This window comes from Lingula anatina, chromosome 8, assembly GCF_051362555.1.
Source record: "Lingula anatina isolate TDL-2025a chromosome 8, LinAna3.0, whole genome shotgun sequence".
Taxonomy (NCBI): Eukaryota; Metazoa; Brachiopoda; class Lingulata; order Lingulida; family Lingulidae; genus Lingula; species Lingula anatina.
Window position 1 is genome coordinate 10478280 of NC_141774.1, and position 19098 is coordinate 10497377.

Genomic DNA, 19098 nt, shown 5'->3' on the forward strand with positions numbered 1-19098 from the left:
TCGATTGTGATGAAATTTTCATAAACTGTCACAAGTGGGCCAAGGAACAGATGATTCGTTTTTGGTGGTGATCTGGATCAATAATCAATCAATAATCAAAAATAAAAAAACTAAGTCATTATTGAATGAAAATTGGGTGGAGACTTCACTCTCGGAGTGCTTTTCTAGTTGAATAAATTGATTTTGAATTTAGGCAGGCATGTTGGTTTATATAGTCCTCCGTGGAGCTGATTTTCACAAGAGAAATGTACACGATGGCTGCTTAAGGAAGACTAAAGTTACTCCAGACCAACCTTACATTATGAGGAATCCTCAGGCGAAAATAAAGGAAATCTTTAAGAAAAGCAGATTCTAGAAATGACCGATTCCTTTGCTAAGGATTGTTAAGTGATTCCTTTCAAGTGAGATAAAGAAAGGTCTTGGAATACAAATGTTGTATAAGGTCGACTTTAAGTCTCCCTTAACGCTGAAGGGAGATTCTGGAATACGGGCCTAGATATTTATTTGATACAACTTTCCAGTGGTTAAAAACTCTGCTACCCTCAGGATAACTATCCAGAGGTTTACAATTTTATACAAAAGATAGTGTTATCCATAGAATAGTGCTATCCAGTATTAATGAAACTGGGACCAGATGACCAGTCCATCCACATCATTTACCCAGTGAAAGGTCCTAGGTTGAGACCACAATGTCAGTTAGTTGCTGTAGGAAAGTTCCAGTATCAGAGTCATTCATATTTCTCATTCTTATTCTACTGGAGTCATTCATATTTCTCATTCTTATTCTACTGGATGCCTCACAACATTTACTCAAGTTACAGGTATGACAAGAAAAGAATCACCGAAATGTGAATAAAGGTGCAGAGTGACATTTCCTGTAGTCTGCAATGTGGGAATTAGAAGCTTATATTTAAAATATTACTTACCTGTTCATAGTATGGAGTAAGAATAGCTATTCCATCACTGTCCATTTGCTCTGCCAAAGGCCATGATTTAAGGAGCTTCTCAGTTTCACTGGCAATTGCTTCTGCTTCTGCAATGTTATAGTATGACATACCGCACTGGCTGAGTTCCTGCTTTCCTTGAACCATACAAAATGATAAAGGAAAATAACCTTCAAAATGTGGAATTTCTCGTCTTGAACATAATTTGGTTTTATAGAATACATCAGAGACAAAGTCCAAGATTTCCCGGCAATTTCTGTAGTTCCCCGAAAGAACAACTTTGTACTTAGTGTCTTTTCCTTTTTCGTAAAGCCTAAACAACCTCTGAAACATGGTCTGCTGAAGCCAGGGTCGCACAGCATTGCAATACACATTTGGGGTTACTTGCATATGGTCACCAGTGAGACAAAGTACTGTGTCTTTGTTGGCCAACAGTAATGGAATCAGACTTTCTGGTTCTATTGCTTGTGCTGCCTCATCTATCAAAATGTGTGTAAACTTCCCAGACACACTTGTATCAAACAGCAAAATGGAAGACTTCAGTGTAGTGATAATGATGTTGCTTTTTTGTAGCCTGGATTCACTGGGCAAGGTTAGTTTGGTATCATCATGTTCACAATACTGTAAAATGTCTGTGCGGACATCGCATATGGACTTTTGGTCTTCATAAACCCTCAGAACACTCACTGTTTTCCCCCTTTCTTTCAGGAAGGGTTGCAGGTACTTCAGAATATAAATATCAGCAGCACTGAAATTAACAAATAAAAGTAAATTATTATAATGTTGTTCAATATTATACGAATAAGTATCTAAGTTTTAACAATTGCTTAATGATTCCCCCATATTCAAGAATATTTTACAATCACCCTCGACTCACCAAAAGAGGTACAAACCAGCTCAAAAGTAAAATGCACATTAGCACTGATGATTAAGGGCGCATTCCCACAGATTTTCGATCGATCTATCCCCGTGGGGAGTCTCACTAGATTACTGTCAGATAATCCGACTTAAATGTCCGTCCCGCCTAATACAAGCTGTAAGGGGGAAATTAACTTTCATGCCTGACACCTGACAGCTATTTAGCGTGAACCCCCAGGGAGTTAGGTCGATCTAGTTGGATCAATCTAATCTCTGAGAATGGGCTCTAAGACTACTGTTAAATGTGCTGTGAGTACAGTGCCTTTACAAACACATTATAGCAGCAGAAAATTCTATTACCTATCTGACTTGCAGCATATAAGACAACGCTGCTGTGTGACACTGATCATATTCAACATGGCCTGTGAGAGGGTGTAAGTTTTTCCGCTGCCAAAAGGACCATATACTATCAAGGGAGGCTGCTTTATATACCCAGTCTTCTTGCTCAACAAATGACTTACAATCTGCAAGTTCTTCTCCTCAAAATTCTCACTCATGCTGAAAGTAAATTAATTATTGCAATTTTAATTTATTGAGTACACAGATATCTGCAACGTGAGGGACTGTCCCAATGTATTAAAACATCTTGCTTTATTGTGTGAAAAAAGTATAAATATTGTTATTGGAAGTATCACATGATAGCCATGACTTAATTGTTATAAAATACTACTCAATAAATAACATAGGGAGAGATCCTCTACTGCTTGACCTCTATTTATCAAGGAATAGTCACAGTGGTAATAAATGGCAATCAATCAAGTCTCACGGTTTAGCATAAATTCATTCTATAGGCTCAGGTGATTCTAAATGCAGTTAAGTTTATTTGAATTTAAGAATATTTCACTGCATGAATTTCATTTGTTTTTTTTTTTTTTTTTTTTTTTTTTTTTTTTTTTTTTTTTTTTTTTTTTTTTGAAACCAAATTGTAAAGTTTGCTAGTTTTCTTTTGGATTTTAACTACTCCCTCTGAAGTCTTAAGCATTAGTCACTTTAGCCAGAGGTAATGGGCTAGTTAAAAATAAAACAAAAAATTATATAACACTGGCTCACTTTGAGACCCTTACTGGCTAAAGTGCTAGTGTCCTTTGTCCTTTAAAGAAACAGACTGATCATGTCACTCATACTAAATACATTGTATAAAATTATGCTTGCCTCACAGGTTTGTCCTCAACACTGACTAATGCTGGATTGATCTTGGAAATATCAGGAAACAGCTGGTCCACGTGCCCAAACATGTCAACAGCAAAGCCCATTAATCTTAGGTTTTCTTTGTCCAGCTGAAAACTGATTTTCAAATCTACTTCCGGCTTCCCATAGAGTTGCAACTCTGCAGAACAAGTTGGTGAAAGGATTATCCTAATGCTACTCCCCTGGTCTACCAGTACAGTGGTATCTTGCCTGTACTGACCCTTGATGAGAACAGCTTCATAGGCCTTACAAGCTGTGGGCTCAATTGCCATTACATACACCTTCTTGACATGATTGGATATCAAGTGCCCTTGTTTTCCATCACAACTCAGTTCAGGAGGGACAGGTGCTCTAGCCTCAATACAATCACATGGTACGTTTTCACCGTCATCTTCAAATGGTAGCAGTTTGCATGTTGTCTGCAGCATGGACCTGAAATTATTTAAAACTGATATACCTCTATTGTTTAATACAACCATGTTAACCAGGACCTTTACATTAAATTTTGTCCACTCAATGGCTTCAGGGATTTTTTTTTTTTTTTGGGGGGGGGGGGGGGGGGTCAGAATACAGCACATTTTATGCCAGAGCTATATAAAAGGACTAAAAATAAATCATATATATATATATATATATATATATATATATATAACTCAACACCTAAGATTGATGTCACGGAGAATTATTGACAATCAACAGATTGCACACAGAATCCTTTAGTCCCAGAAAATTTCCATGAACTGATCAAGGAAACACATTGATTTTAAATTCTTTCAGCTACAAAAATGTTAAGTTATCCTAGAGGTGGTTCATATAGAACATTTTATGCATGTCAAAACAAAATTTTTAAGAAATTTAATATTTTGTTTATGCAGCTGAACAATTTAAATTATGTCACCTTTGTAGAAGTTTTTCCATCTCCAGTTCTTCCAAATCTAGCCAACGTTTCAGGCAATGCTTGTAATTGTGTTGGTTTAAGTGAGTGGTATATTCATCAACAGCTGTTAAGGACTGCACTTTGACAGCAGGATTTGTTTGCAGTCGCTTTTGACGATTTAAAAACTCTGTTATCAACCCAGATGTCAGTTTACATTTGGGAAACGGCTCCAGTTCAACATTTCTAAACATTTCATCTGTCATAATTTGTTGCCTTGCACTTTGTAGCTCTTTCATCTCATTCTCCTGGGCCAGGTCCACCAAAAGTTTGATTTGCAGATGGGGTTTCTCTCCAAAGTCCAGTATCAGCCACTGCTCAAAAGAACCGACTGGTACATGAGAATGGAACAAAACTGGGATGGAATATTTGTTTTTCGCCACATCTGTGCAGAATTCCTCTCCATCTGCAAAGTCTTTGTTGCTGCTTCTCAGGCAAAAATTCACTCTGCCAGTATGCAAAAGCAAGGAGATCTTCTTTAAATTCACCTAGAAAGATATAAGATATATACAGTTACCTCTTTTTAGAGCACACCAGAAGAAGGCACTTAAAGATTAATTTCTATAAATAAAAAGTCACCAAAAAAAGAATTCATTTTATACTGTTTAATTTCATGTAATCAAGTATAGAAAATGTAAGCAAACAATTTTGGAGTAAAACAAAACAAAATATAAGACAAAATATAGAGATTTTATGATGCTTCTTCTTTACCTGTGATAAATTAATTATTGAAAAAAAACGGTGTTTTCCTAATTTTGAAGAAACTACCTGAACATTGAATTCTGAACCCTGAAACACATTCTGTATTACCTTAGCTGTGACATCAAACTGCCATTCATAATCCAATCTTCCATCAGTAAATTCTTCTTTCACTATTCCCGCTGGACATGCAACCCCATTCACCTCCACATCAACATCTTCAAGGTGATCCTTGAGCTGTAAAATATTCATCAAACCAGTGATCATTACTTTGGCCAAATTGTCAAATTAACGTCATTTTCTTCATTATTCACATTATCCCAAATAATTTGCTGAATTAATTAAATATAATGTTCTCTTTAAATGATATCCTTTGTTACAAAATTGTGGAATCTACCTTTCCTGGGAAGTTTTTGTGTTAACATAATAAATTAATTTGAAACTGTTTAAAATAACCAGGATATTCATGATACAATTTAACATAAAATGAAGAGGAGTTAAATGATATGATGGCTGTAGGCACTTTTCACACTGAGCACTGTGACTGAGTTCCCATACCTAGATCTATCTAACAGGATTGGTCCATGTCCAAGGGGTTTCACGCTAAATTGCTTTCAGCTTAAGCAGCTTAGATGTCTGGCATGCCTACTAAAGCTGCTAAACCATAATAAATGACCCCCTAACAGCTTCAGTAGGTGTGACAGACAAATATTAAATGTCTGTGCTAGTTAGCCTACAGTGATACACAGAACTGTACCACTCTATGGGAACATTCCCATAATCCTATTGTACTAGCAGGATCAAACTATCTCTGAGGGGACTTTCACTAAATCGTATTCAGTTTAAGTCTGCACAAAAGTTAATTACTTCCTTAGCAGCTTCAGTAGGCATGACAGACATTTAAGCCGCTTAGACTGAATATAATTTAGCAAGAATCCCCTTGGTGTTAGATCGACCCTGCTAATACAATAAGTGTATGGGAACCTAGTCTATGTGAAAAAGACCTAAGATGGGAGGTCACCTTTCAGTTAAGAGTCGTATTATACTGTGTCTGCACTAAACTGCATGCTACCCTTTGAACTACACATTACACAGTACATACCACTGCCCCTCCAAAGTCTTTGTATTCTTCCATTAATCTGTTCACATAGTCAAGTTGTTTTTTATCTCTGTTGATTTTCATTCGTCTTTTCTTCTCATCATGCCTCATCTTCCACTCCTGGAGTTCCTCCTCACTGTGAGCCTGTGGGCAGTAGTTGCCCAAATCACACGCACCAGGGCTAAAATATGTACATGTGTAACACATATTATACACATCAAACATATCTCATACTTGTCTAAAACAGTAAAGATAAGCGCTATGTAAATCACACAGCATAAGGTTTCTAACATTTTTCACTTTAAAGTACTTTTAGTTGAAATTCTTTAAATAAAAATGACACTATTCAGGTCCGTAGCCAGCAATTTCAAAAGGGGGGTTCTTTTTCTGAAAAAGTGGACCTTTTTTCATAAAAACTTCATGAACCTAGATCTAATTTTACCCAGAGTGGACCTTTTCCCACCATAAAGGGCAGTTCTTTCGAACCCCCCCCCCCCCCCCGAACCCCCTGCCTACGGGCCTGCTATTTGATAATCATTAACAGATAAATGCCATGTGGTTTATTTAATGCTGTCTTAATGACCTGCAGATGAACTTTGCTGCATGATTAACATTTTTGCACAGTTTTCAATCTTGCACAAACCAGAAGTCAGTGTTTGAAGTAATGGTAGACTATGATAAGTGTGAGTTAAGGTCCTTTTTTCCCAGATTGTTACAAGGTTATAGTGACACTTATACATGTAACAAATGTCAGGGAAAAAAGGATCAGAGGATACTAAGTTGAAAAAAAATTCGGAAAATTCTTTGAGTACGAGTATTTCATGAGTAATTCTTATGCTTATGTTAAATTAAAGAAATTACTGATCAGGCAAAATTACATTTGGAAACTAAGATTTAAACATTTGGACAAGTAAACTGAATTGTTCATATGGTTTATAAGCCATGCCAGTAAATTATCATAGTGAGTCTTGGAATTATAAGATACTGAAATAAGTGTGAAATTTTTAATTTCTGTTGTATCACTGCAACTTCACTTTTGTTCTTACTTTTCACACAGCTCAAATTTGCCATTATACACTCCTAATGGTGGTTTCCTATGTTTGTAAGATGCATCCAGGTCCACTGTAGAATCTAAATTTGCCTTATGCTTGTCAGAGGCACAGTGTTTCTGATACTGGGCGTGGCTATTACATGTCACACAGCAAATCTCGCAAAAGACCTGCTTTCCAATTGTATTCGTACCCCGCTGAAGTACATGGGATGTCGAAGAATCTTTGCTTGATTTTCTAGTTGTCCGATTCCTTTGTGACACCATCACCAATTCCTCCTGTGTGGCCACTAAAACATGCATATTATTTTCATTATTTAACTGGATTATTTCAGCAAATTTGAGGTAATCAATGTTAACCAATGTCACCCATAAGGAGGCAATGCTGTTATCAAACTACAACTATTTTGGGGGACAACAATGCTTCAACTTTTTATGTAATCTAGGAATCAAACTTCTTTAACAATCATAAACTAGAGGATCAGAGAGGCGATACCGCCTCCGAATATTGTACCACCAGCTGGAGCAAGCGCATTCGTATAGACCCCCACATACACAAAATAAGGGACACAGCCACCAGTTTTGTGCTTGACAAGCTGTAAAAATGCAATCAACAAGAATTTTTAAACTTTTGCAAAAAATATATATGGTACAATCAAATTTAAGTTCTTCGTAAGATGTAAGATAGGTCAAGGGTCAATTTCAAGGTCACAGTAAATTGCCAGTATATGACTTCCTATTCAAGTTCAAGAGTAACTATGGACCTATCTCTGCCAGTTATGGAGACAAAAGAAAAGCAAAATTTGCAAAGTTCAGTTCATGGTGAAAAGTAGGTCAAAGGTCAATTTTAAGGTCACATTTAGATTGCCAATATATGACTTCCTATTCAAGTTCAATAGTAACTATGGACCTATCTCTGCCAGTTTTGGAGATAAAAGGGAAGAAAAATTTGCAAAATTCAGTTCATGGTGAAAAGTAGGTCAAAGGTCAATTTTAAGGTGACAGAAAGATTGCCAGTATATGACTTCCTATTCAAGTTCAATAGTAACTACGGACCTATCTCTGCCAGTTTTGGAGATAAAAGGAAAGCAAAATTTGCAAAGTTCAATTCATGGTGAAAAGTAGGTCAAAGGTCAATTTTAAGGTCACATATAGATTGCCAGTATATGACTTCCTATTCAAGTTCAATAGTAACTATGGACCTATCTCTGCCAGTTTTGGAGATAAAAGGAAAGCAAAATTTGCAAAGTTCAATTCATGGTGAAAAGTAGGTCAAAGGTCAATTTCAAGGTCACATTTAGATTGCCAGTATATGACTTTCTATTCAAGTTCAATAGTAACTACGGACCTATCTCAGCCAGTTTTGGAGATAAAAGAAAAGCAAAATTTGCAAAATTTAGTTCATGGTGTAAAGTAGGTCAAAGGTCAATTTTAAGGTCACATTTAGATTACCAGTATATGACTTCCTATTACAGTTCAATAGTAACTATGGACCTATCTCTGCCAGTTTTGGAGATAAAAGGGAAGCAAAATTTGCAAAGTTCAGTTCATGGTGAAAAGTAGGTCAAAGGTCAATTTTAAGGTCACATAAAGATTGCCAGTATATGACTTCCTATTCAAGTTCAATAGTAACTACGGACCTATCTCTGCCAGTTTTGGAGATAAAAGGAAAGCAAAATTTGCAAAGTTCAATTCATGGTGAAAAGTAGGTCAAAGGTCAATTTTAAGGTCACATATAGATTGCCAGTATATGACTTCCTATTCAAGTTCAATAGTAACTACGGACCTATCTCTGCCAGTTTTGGAGATAAAAGGAAAGCAAAATTTGCAAAGTTCAATTCATGGTGAAAAGTAGGTCAAAGGTCAATTTTAAGGTCACATATAGATTGCCAGTATATGACTTCCTATTCAAGTTCAATAGTAACTATGGACCTATCTCTGCCAGTTTTGGAGATAAAAGGAAAGCAAAATTTGCAAAGTTCAATTCATGGTGAAAAGTAGGTCAAAGGTCAATTTCAAGGTCACATTTAGATTGCCAGTATATGACTTTCTATTCAAGTTCAATAGTAACTACGGACCTATCTCAGCCAGTTTTGGAGATAAAAGAAAAGCAAAATTTGCAAAATTTAGTTCATGGTGTAAAGTAGGTCAAAGGTCAATTTTAAGGTCACATTTAGATTACCAGTATATGACTTCCTATTAAAGTTCAATAGTAACTATGGACCTATCTCTGCCAGTTTTGGAGATAAAAGGGAAGCAAAATTTGCAAAGTTCAGTTCATGGTGAAAAGTAGGTCAAAGGTCAATTTTAAGGTCACATAAAGATTGCCAGTATATGACTTCCTATTCAAGTTCAATAGTAACTACGGACCTATCTCTGCCAGTTTTGGAGATAAAAGGAAAGCAAAATTTGCAAAGTTCAATTCATGGTGAAAAGTAGGTCAAAGGTCAATTTTAAGGTCACATATAGATTGCCAGTATATGACTTCCTATTCAAGTTCAATAGTAACTACGGACCTATCTCTGCCAGTTTTGGAGATAAAAGGAAAGCAAAATTTGCAAAGTTCAGTTCATGGTGAAAAGTAGGTCAAAGGTCAATTTTAAGGTCACAGAAAGATAGCCAGTATATGACTTCCTATTCAACTTCAATAGTAACTATGGACCTATCTCTGCCAGTTTTGGAGATATAAGGGACTAAATGTTATAATTTTGGAGTTACCATAATGTGCCTTAAATTTCGTACAGAAAAAATTAATTAAAATAAAGAAAATGTCATTTTGGTCAAAATTCTAGAAATAGGAGGTGCTCTGAAGTTTCAGAAGTTCAAATTTGATGAAATAATGTCATTTTTGAACACAAGTTGTCTGCTTTTCCAAGTCTTATGTTTTATTTTTCCAGAGTTCAAAATTTATTATCCATTACCGTACTGCACATTTTGCTTTTACCACCAATATGTACTTTTTGATACAGCGTAACTCGAAAACCGTATGGAATACAAAAAAACCGAGACCACCTCCAGTGTTGGGCTTTACATGCTCTACAAAATGCAAAAAAGAATGGGTCTCTAGCATTAACGGTTCCCGAATTAGAGACAGTTTTCAGTTTCGGTATCTTATGGCCGCTACTCCCGTGAAAATGCACCGATTGACCCCAAATTCATGGAGATGAAAGATGACCTGAAGGGTAACACTTTCCAATAATATTATTGGTTAAGTCTGTGTAGTGTCTGAATAACAGGGCAAAAAATTTTTTTTTTCGTAAAAAATTTCATTTTTTTGAAAATTTTGGCCCATTTGACCTTGAAGTAAAGGTCAAAGGTCAAATCCAAGGGTATATTTGAAATCTACACATATGACTTTTGGAAAGCCGTCTATAGAAATTTTTCCCATAACTCCTTCCGTAGGGTAGATAATTAGCATTTAATTTTGCCATTTTTAGACAAGGGTGCATTGTAATGAGTGCCACACCCAGACCCCAATACCGACAAAGCCCAAATTTTACGTGGAACGAGTTGAGATTATAGGTGACCTAAATCCATGAGATGGGTACGGGGGCCCTTACCATCTAGGAGGAGAAGCGGTAACGGTAGCCGTCCGGCGGAGCCGGCGGAACGATCCGGACGGGACCGAAATCATGTGTACCGCCAGCGCTAACGCTGGTGGTACAATAATTGAACCTTAGTGAATTTTAACCTAACAAGCTTTATTCAGAGTAAGCTGAAATTTAGCTAATAACCCAACTAATTTTTACTGTATATTGTATATCATATTATCACTGCTACTTTGGAGTATTACAATCGACTTCTGATAATTATAACCACAATATAGACTGTCACTTTAACCAGCTTGTTTGAGATGAGAGAATTGAACTCTCAAAATGTTCATTCAGGGGCAGATCATGAGATATTTTCTGACAGTCCTCCAAATTATCTTTGTTGATCCCACCTCCATTTTTGTCCATCTTCCAAAAGAAAAAATTAGTAAACTTGAAAATGACATTCAGGCTGTCTTCTGGAAGACAGTTTCCATCTACCACTTTCATTTTCAGTATCTTATTAAATTATCATTTTAATAGGAATTTGAAATTTTACAAATACATACCATTATTTTTCTTTTGCCACTCCCAAATCTCCTTCTCCTCCAAACTGTGGGGGAATCTACATGGACCACCCCAATAAGAACACTTCCCTTTCTGCTCAATTCCGCGACATAATTTAAATGTGTCATTTGGTATAGATGGACAGTCTCTTATTTCAAATGCCTTTCTACCACGGCTATTATACACACATATTTTGGTATTTGAGGACCAAGGATGTCTTGAAGCACTGCATTTTGATTCGGTTCTGTTTGGACCAGCTACCCGTCCTTCTTCAAAACATTTCCTGCAACACCAACTGAGATCATAAGGGCAATTAATGTTGCGCAATTGCTCATCAGTAGAAAAGCAAGAAGTGATGGAAGACATAGAATCTGTTCTTTTAAGTGTTTGCTCTACGGAATCGGGGATTGTTTCTGGCAAAGAAGCCATTCTCTTTCTTTGAATTCCAGCCTGTCTTTTGGATGTTACTTCTGCCTGAAGTTGCTTCCTATCTATTCCCATCTTGTCTTCATACTGCCAGACATCTTGTTCAACCACAGAATGGGCTAGCTTTGTTTTACAGGTTTCATCTACACACAATTTTCCCTTCTTACACAATGCAAAGTCTCCAGGTATTGTTGGCTTGGGGTTTATTACCAATGTTTCCATTTCCCCTCCTACCTTTTTCTGATGAATAAGTACATTTGATCCCATTACCCACTCATGACACTTTGGATCTTCACAAATAGAGCGTCCAGGTCTTTTCTTGCTTATGACCGGTGGTTTTCGTTGAAAGCAGTCTCTGCACACAACTTTGAATTGTCCGCCATGCTTTATTAAAATTGAAGAAATTGACAATTGAGAAGCTGAGGCTGCAACAGCTGGTCCCTTTTCCTCTGGTGCAGAAAAACCTTTGAGCCTTTCAAAAAAAGATAAGATGCTAAACTGTTCTTTTTTCTCTAGGTTCCACAAATTTCTTTCTTCCTCCGATCTGGCAAAGGTGCAACTGTCTCCATGGCAACATTTGCCATTTGCAATCACTGCTCCACACATCACATAGTTACCAGCAAAGGACTTGTGACTTGTTCGTAACCGAATTTCCACCCAATGGGATAAGGGCTTGTTCTGGTTTTGTACAAGCAGCATGTTCCTTGTACACAAATGTGAAGTGGTGCCAACTCTCAGAGAGAATTTCTCTTCATTTTCAACTTTTTCAGTGCATTTACTGCAACCCACCATTGCCCTGTAGGGAGCGCCTAAAGCAGTGCTTATTTGGGCTGCCAGGCTTTGAATAGAATTCCCTGAGACAGATGATGCATCTGCAGGGCTGGTCATTCCTATAATAAATTACTAAATTAATCAGCTAATATATAATCAAAATATCGGGAACATGCTGATAAAGACAAAGTTCTGTGGTTGTGAATTATCAAGCTTTATTTACTTTCTTCAATAACAAAACATAGAAACTTAAAAACATTAATTATAATTTGTCTTATTATACTGAATATGAAAGATACTTTTTCAGTAATGCACCCAGCAACACACAGTAGCAGCATATAGACAATCATTTATCATCAACAAATCTCAAAGCATTCATGCATGCCCTAGCTTATTTCATGTGTGAACGTTCATGCAGTCACAGCAAGATATTAAAAAAAACATTTCCACATGACAATGTATGAAGTCTTACCTTGCTCTGGACCTTGTAAAGTTGAATGTTCTCTTTTCAAGTGACCCTTATGGAAAAATCAAATTATAACCTTACAAGACATGACTAATTTATAATTCAAATAGCTTTACAAAACAACATACAGTGATGATTAACTACACTACAAGCAAGGACACTAAGGGACCGTTCACATGAAAAATCTATTTTCTAAAAATCTATTTGTGGTATCTTGTGATCATTGTCTGTGCCCTGAATACCCCGCTATGTAATTACTTGCAGTGCCGAGAATTAATTACAACTTTGGAAGTAACTGGCTCTTGCTGCCCATAATTACGCTGTGGGGTATTCAGGGCACAGACCATGATCACAAGATACCACATATACAGATTTTTAGATTTTTAGAAAATAGATTTTTTATATGAACGGAGCCTAAGATGCCATATCCCCTGTGCCCAATTAAGAAGGGCCAATTGCATCTGATTTGAAATTATTTAAATCTAAAAAAAAAACAATATTTTTCTCACCACCATCGTTTTTATGGGGTTTTGTCCTTCTGCATCATTTGGTTTATCTACTCTTAGTCTTCCTACTATTTCTGTCCTGCAATGAAAATAAAAATCAAAACATGATGAACCTTTTTCGCATTCTAAAAGCTGGATTGTTTTTTTCCTGAATTCCAAAGCTTTTTGTTGGTTTGTTTTTCTACAAGCTTTGGATTGTATTCATTTAAGCCTTTGTACTTTAAAAAGGAAGAAAAAATATCAAATGATCAGTCAAGATAAATGGAACTTATAGCAAAGAGTTACTTTCAACTGAAACTATGCCATTTTCATTGTGAAAAAATATTGAAATACAAGTGAAGGGAAAGGTGGCAATTACTGAATTCAAATCTAAAACTTGGAGCTAGACACTGTAGTCAAAATAATTACTGAAAAATTTTGGAATGGGTGAGAAAAGTTTTATGTTGTACAAGAGAAAAGTTATCAACAATGTGGTAAACATTTTGTTATGCAACCTTGGATATTTTCTTCCAAAATTCTATTTTAATCTTTTATTTACATGTCCTAAACAAACAAATCCTAAAAAGCACAACTTAAAGATACAACAAAAGCAACAATAAATAAATAAATAAATACAGAATAAATCATAAATAAATTTCCATCTGAACACTCACCCTACATTAGTCTGATTTGTTTTATTTTGATCAAATGTTTGAGGTTCCTGTTTAACAGATCCAGTGTCCAACTCTTTCTGTCTCTGCAGTAGCTTTTGCTGGTGTTTAGAGCCACTGCAATGTTGGTGGTACTGTTGCTGCCCATTACAAATGACGTTACACACATCACACTTAAAATATCCTGCTTTGCTGGGGGTCTCTCTGATCTTATCCTCAGCCTTTATCGACTGCTGTAGACATTCTGTTTCTCTTGATGCTACAAAAGACAAATATATTGATAAATTAATGAGTTGGTGAATGAATAAAACAAATAAATAATTTAAACTAAATAAATAAATTCAACAAGAATTACTTTTATTGCAGAATATTTAATGTATTTAAAAATAGCAAATATGTCAGTTTTATAGCATACAAATAAAAACAAAAATATTTAAATTTAAACTTGAAACTTTCTGTAAGTTGTAACATTTCTAATATGTGTAACCCATATCATGCACTGATCTGCATCAGACTGATTCTAAATTATAACATTCCTGAAAAATGCTCTAATGCCAGGAACTAACCTAAAGCTTTTTCTGCTTTCTCATCTGCAGGAAGAGTTTGTCTTAAATTAACCTGTTTGAAAGATTAATATCTGAGATACAAAAATGATGAAAATAACAACTGTTACAACAACAATAACAATAATAATTACAAAACGGTTATGGAGAACATAAAAAAAACATAAGGCAGGCTCGCTGAATGCTGAACCAGTGTTATTTTGAAATCAATCAATTTGCAATCAATGTATTCAACTAGCACGCAAATGTACAGTTTTTGCTCAGATTTACAGAAAGTAGGTCAAATGCATGATACAGGAAAAAAATTTAATTAATTAATTTAAAAATGAACAAATAAACAAAAATTAATTTAATAATTAAAAAAGAAATAATGAAATGAAAATACAATAACAATATTAATACTGATGAATTCAAAATCTGTTAGGTAAATTTTCTATTGATTTGATTTTATGAAGTGTTAAAATTAAACAAAATTTTCTCTTAATCTTGTCAACATAATACCTGCAGCTTCTTTGGTTTCTCCCCCGCCTCCATGTTTTTCATTTTCTTCTCAATTTCTAATTTTAGGTTAAAAATGGCATCTAAGGCTAAGGTCTCCTGTTATAAAAGTAGAAAGTAAATTTCAGAAGAACACATTAAATTTAATACATGGAAAATGTGGCAAAGACCTGCACTTAGACCCCATTCCCAGAGATTAGATTGATCTACTTTAGATCGACCTAACTCCCTGGGGGTTCACACTTAATAGCTGTCAGTCGAGCGGGCACGATAGTTGATTACCCCCTTACAGCTTGTAGTAGGGGGGACGGACATTTAAGCCTCTAGTGAGACTCCCCATGAGGATAGATCGATCTAAAAGCTCTGGGAATACACCCTTATATTTGTCTTGATAAATACTGTTATCATTATAATGCAAAACATGTACAACCACCTAAGCTAAAGGTAAGTCAAAGGTTTCAATTCAAGTTATCAAAATAGAAATATTTGAAAATGCTGAAAGGTGTTGTGAAGGTTTATATTAACGCATGTCACAACTATTTTTGTCATCATGAAATGAAAATGAGCCTTACCTTTCAAATCAGTTTCTTATTATAATAAATAATTCTAGATGCTAGCTATTATTGTAAAGTGTATCATATTAACTTGCTGTTTCTACTCACTGTTTACATCTCATTCTTTCATAGTGAACATAAAACCTACCTGACACTGGTTCATTTCTATTGCAGCGTTCACTTCTTTTAATGCCTGGTCAAACTTCTTTAGTCTGAGCATAATTTGAGCCAATTTATGATGTGCATCAAACAGATAGACCTGCATATTTATACTTGGTGTTTTCCATCTAGTGATGATCTGAATGACTGAAAATAAATATATGTCAGACATACCAGTAATACTAGTACATAATTGGCAGAGCCTGCCAGGATAATCTGAATTATTGATATTTACGGTACTGCTAAATTTACAAAATGGCAATTATTTTGTAACTTATTAAAATCAATTCCTTACCTTCTTTACAATGTTTACAGGCCTCCTCCAAGAAAAGCTCCTTCTCCTATTAAAATAACTGTGAAACATTAATTAAAAATTATCACAAAAACTGAATATCTATCATCAGCAAATTGTGTTCACAAGCAGGATGAAAAATGGCCCTATAAACACACCATGTATTCAGGTGAGCAAAGACAGTTATACGAAAGCTCTCTCTATATGCATAAAATAAATGTCCACGTTTTTTTTTTAATGAATGCACCTTTGTGTCTATAATTGTACTACCTGAAGCAGCTGGCTTTCTTCTTTGATGCTATCAATATGGCACAAACAAAACAGAGCATGGTGTAGTTTTAGTGAAATAAGTAACTCCTGATAATCAAGAGCATCACACAATCTTGTCCCTAGGGCAATCGCAGTTCTGTTCCAGAGCAGTGCAGTTAGTGGCTCCCCCGAACAACAGGCAGCTAGTGTCTGATCTTTGCTTTCCTTCAAGTATTTTATTTCATCCTAAAATGTTTTTTAGAAAAATAATTAATGTAAAATGTATCACTGAAATACAATATAGTGCCACCTTTTTTTTATTATTATTATTTTGCATCTATTGTAAATTAAGCTAATTGAAGTTTATATCTATCATGTCATAGCAATTAAAATTGGATATTACAAAATTTAATGTCAGTTTGAAAAATTCTGCAATAAAAGGTGATTTTTTTTCCCAGGATACACTATTTAAAACAACCTTCCTTGCACCATGGTACACTTATCATCAACAATAAGTTACATTGCATAGACATAAACAATGGATAATAAAATGATAAATAAATAAAGTAACATAATAAATATCTACTTCATGTAGAAAATCCAATGGAGAAAACTGATGGAAGTTCAACCCTGTCTCGATTTCTCTTTGCAACTTTAAAATCATAGGAATTTCTTCAGCTTGCAAACACCTTGGTTTTGAATATTTAAGGGCTAAAATATAAAATGGAAATCTTTAAAATAATGTAGATAGAAATGCTTTAAATACTGTACCATGTAACAATAACTAATTTTGTGAAGGAGAGAAAAATTACAGACAAATTTTAAGACCATTTTTGCTACCTCAGATACCATTAAATAAAAGAAAATCTACAGTGTATGACCAACATGCCATGTATAAATAAATGAAAATTCACTGTTAAAAATTGTTGGCTGCACCAAGATAGATTTAAACTCAATTATCCCACAGCTGGCGGTCCAAACAATAGGATTACTGCACTTGTATTCATACCCTTTGCTACGTTCTTGCTATAGTCCGAAGTGCCAGCTGTGGTATAAGTTAGTTACAACTACTCATCATCCACTGTATGTGACATACCAGAGCAAATTACAGGGACGGATCCAGAGATTTTTTCTGACAGTCTTCCTAATTATCTTTGTTTATCTGTCCTTCATTTTTGACCGTCTTCCGACAGAAAAAATTGGATACCCGACAATGTAAACTTGAAAATCTGACCGTCTTCTGGGTCTTCCGGAAGACGGTCAGATTTTCAAGTTTACATTGTCGGCCTCAATCCGCCCCTGAATTATATCTCAAATGCACCTCAATATAATAACGCTCTGGCATGTCACATACAGTGGACGAGTAGTTGTATCAAGTACTAAAAAGATGTTCTAGATTACATATTACAATATATGGACCTGTCCAACTGCACCTTCTAGTAAAGTCTGCTGTTTTAACTAATATACTAGTAATCCAAAACCTTTTCTTTAAGCACCATATATGGGGCCATTCAGAATAGAAGATCTAAGCATCATCTAGTTCAAGGCTCAAACATGGCGGACCCTACCAAAAAGGGAGGCTGCTTAATCCTGTAATAGTCTCTCCGCCTCTCACATGCCTCCCCACACGTCGTCCTTGCAGGGGCATAGTAATTACATGTAAATCTTGGCTCTATTCAACCAGACACATGGGGAGGCGAGTGTGAGGTGGAGAGACCATTACAGGATTAAGTGGTCTTCCTATTATGTAAGATCCGCCATATTTGAAGCTTGGACAAGTTGATACTGGGATCTTCTATTCTAAGCGGCCCCTTTAATTTCCCATCACCATCTATCCCAGTATCCCAAGTGAGTCTTTCAGATGCAAAAGTTTCTTAATATCATGCAAGTTGCTGAATCCAGAGACCTTGATGTATATGTGTGTAATTAGACCCTTATACACTTAACTTAACTTCAGCAATTTTCACTTCATCACCAAGGCATACAAGGCTATCCCAAATCATGGAGAATATTTCAGTCTATTACCCAATTTTCAAGTTCTAAATGTTTAAAGGTATAGCAACTCTTCATATGAGTTTCAAATTTCCACAATAAATAAATTGAAAAATGCACAGAAATGTAATAAATTCCATTTTACCACCAAAATGGCAAATGGCAATTATTATGAAATCTGTGCCTGCCATATCAGACCACATAAACCATCAAAGAATGATACCCTCTTTAATATTCTCTTAAGATCAATTAACTTTGAATGTCAGAATGGATTCATTAACCATTGGAAAGTATGTGAACATTGGCATTTTTCCTAGGATAATCTATTTTATAACTTTCCCCTCCAAAATGAAGAATTGTCATCCTATTAATTTTTACCTTTTTGAATGAAAGTCACATCACCTCACTGCAAACAAAACCATTTAAAATCACATATTACAAGAATAAAGTGCATAATAAGCTTATGTGCCCCTTGTTTTAATTGAGATAAAAGAGATTAACTATATAAGCTCTGAGCGCCCAATATGGCAGCTGAGCTGTATCCTCCCCAGGGAGGCGAGACCATCTACAGAATGCATCAGTGTAAAAATGACCAGGCTTCTCAGACTTGAATAAAAATTTCATTTAAATAAATAATAAATAAATTACATAATTGTATAACTTCAACCTTCGGGTTGCGATTTTCCAATAAAGATTATTATATTATAACTTCTTTCTTCTGTCACTGAAAGGGTCTTTTAAAATATGCTTCTGAAAATTCTATTACAACAGTTCTTTAGACTGCACAGATTTAGAAGCAACAGGCCCAACACGCGTGAAATACGAGAGAAGTAAAAACCACTTTGTTAACCACAAAGACCTCAACTTTCCATACTGTATGTCTTTTTTAATTCCAATTGTTGACAACAGACATTTTGATCACACATCTCTGAGAGAAAATTTCAGCACATATCCCAGTATAGGTTGAGAAATGCACTTACATTTTTCATGTCACTTAAGATAACCTTTCTTAATATCAATATGGGTTTTAATAAGATTATGGTTT

The 19098-nt window shown here is 35.4% G+C and overlaps 1 protein-coding gene across 1 annotated transcript in view; it reads right to left on the minus strand.

Annotated features, from left to right (window-relative positions):
• LOC106167791 (3'-5' exoribonuclease HELZ2-like) overlaps positions 1-18454 on the minus strand; it is a 37866-nt gene extending 19412 nt beyond the window's left edge. Inside the window, exons 1-18 of the mRNA XM_086994127.1 lie at positions 18432-18454; positions 16648-16772; positions 16083-16307; positions 15816-15861; positions 15510-15667; positions 14811-14906; positions 14313-14364; positions 13750-14005; positions 13100-13175; positions 12597-12642; positions 10930-12243; positions 6829-7120; positions 5786-5963; positions 4795-4920; positions 3949-4472; positions 3015-3482; positions 2163-2360; positions 927-1692 (exon numbers count right to left, since the gene is read on the minus strand). Coding sequence (XP_086850253.1) covers positions 927-1692; positions 2163-2360; positions 3015-3482; positions 3949-4472; positions 4795-4920; positions 5786-5963; positions 6829-7120; positions 10930-12243; positions 12597-12642; positions 13100-13175; positions 13750-14005; positions 14313-14364; positions 14811-14906; positions 15510-15667; positions 15816-15861; positions 16083-16307; positions 16648-16725 — 4899 coding nt within the window. The 5' untranslated portion in view covers positions 16726-16772; positions 18432-18454. The remainder of the gene's footprint in view (positions 1-926; positions 1693-2162; positions 2361-3014; positions 3483-3948; positions 4473-4794; positions 4921-5785; positions 5964-6828; positions 7121-10929; positions 12244-12596; positions 12643-13099; positions 13176-13749; positions 14006-14312; positions 14365-14810; positions 14907-15509; positions 15668-15815; positions 15862-16082; positions 16308-16647; positions 16773-18431) is intronic.
• Between the last annotated feature and the right edge of the window lie 644 nt (positions 18455-19098).